Source organism: Balaenoptera musculus, chromosome 1 (genome assembly GCF_009873245.2).
Source record: "Balaenoptera musculus isolate JJ_BM4_2016_0621 chromosome 1, mBalMus1.pri.v3, whole genome shotgun sequence".
NCBI classification, from domain to species: Eukaryota; Metazoa; Chordata; class Mammalia; order Artiodactyla; family Balaenopteridae; genus Balaenoptera; species Balaenoptera musculus.
In genome coordinates, this window is record NC_045785.1 from 111,225,423 (window position 1) to 111,226,272 (window position 850).

The window sequence follows — 850 nt, forward strand, 5'->3', positions numbered from 1 at the left end:
TTCATTGGAGAAGTAAAAGAATATACATACTAAGTGTTCACAGGGTAGAGATCACAGCCTGATTACAGACAGGCAGATGGCAAAGCAAGATCAGGTGATGATCCTGCTGCTCTTCTTCCAACAACATGGTGTCTGCCTCAGGAACCAGCCTTTTCTCTGTCAGCTGTCAATCCAGGAGAGAGGTTAAGGAAGGTGCAGTCCATCACCATGGCTGAAGGAAGGATGATGGAGTCCTAGGCTAAGAAAAGCCTAGATCTTGTTGTTTCATGGTCCTGATGAAATCTGGTGCTGTTACTTATACTTGGGTGGACACTTCTGCTGGCAGGGTGGGCATGGATGCACAGGAGGACATTTCTGCTGGTACAGTGGAGGTGGGCACTGCACAGGTCGGCATGGAGGACTGGGACATGGCTCCAGACACTTTAGAGGTGGGCAAGGTTCAGGGCACTTAGGTGGGCAAGGCTCAGGGCACTTAGGTGGGAAAGGCTCAGGGCACTTAGGTATGAACACAGGAGGTGACTGGCAGGACTGCTTGCACTGATGCTGCTGGTAAGACATCTTTCCTGCGTCTCAAGGAATCTGAAATACAAACAGACAACACTGTTCATAACAGAGACAGTCCTACTGGTAGAACAATTAGCTGGGCACACAACCCTGCCGTCTCCAAGAACTTTCTATGATCCCTTATAGAGTCTTTATAGTTTTGTGTAACTTCTTCACCATTCTTTTTTAGCACCTCTTGCCCTCAGATCTTCAGGTTTTCTGGTTAATCTCTCATTCTACCACTTTCTAAAGACAAAATTACCTATGCAGGTGTTGTGTGAATACAAACACTATCTGGAGAAGAAGA

At 46.9% G+C, this 850-nt stretch overlaps 1 protein-coding gene across 1 annotated transcript; it reads right to left on the reverse strand.

Moving 5' to 3' along the window:
* Window positions 1-291: 291 nt before the first annotated feature.
* LOC118894406 (small proline-rich protein 2E-like) lies at window positions 292-558 on the reverse strand. Its single transcript, XM_036850665.1, has one exon. The coding sequence runs from the start codon at window positions 556-558 to the stop codon at window positions 292-294; it is 267 nt and encodes an 88-aa protein (XP_036706560.1).
* Window positions 559-850: the final 292 nt, after the last annotated feature.

Excerpts from the sequence above, each read along its gene's own strand:
- LOC118894406 (XM_036850665.1), bottom strand. The coding sequence starts at position 558 with ATGTCTTACCAGCAGCATCAGTGCAAGCAGTCCTGCCAGTCACCTCCT.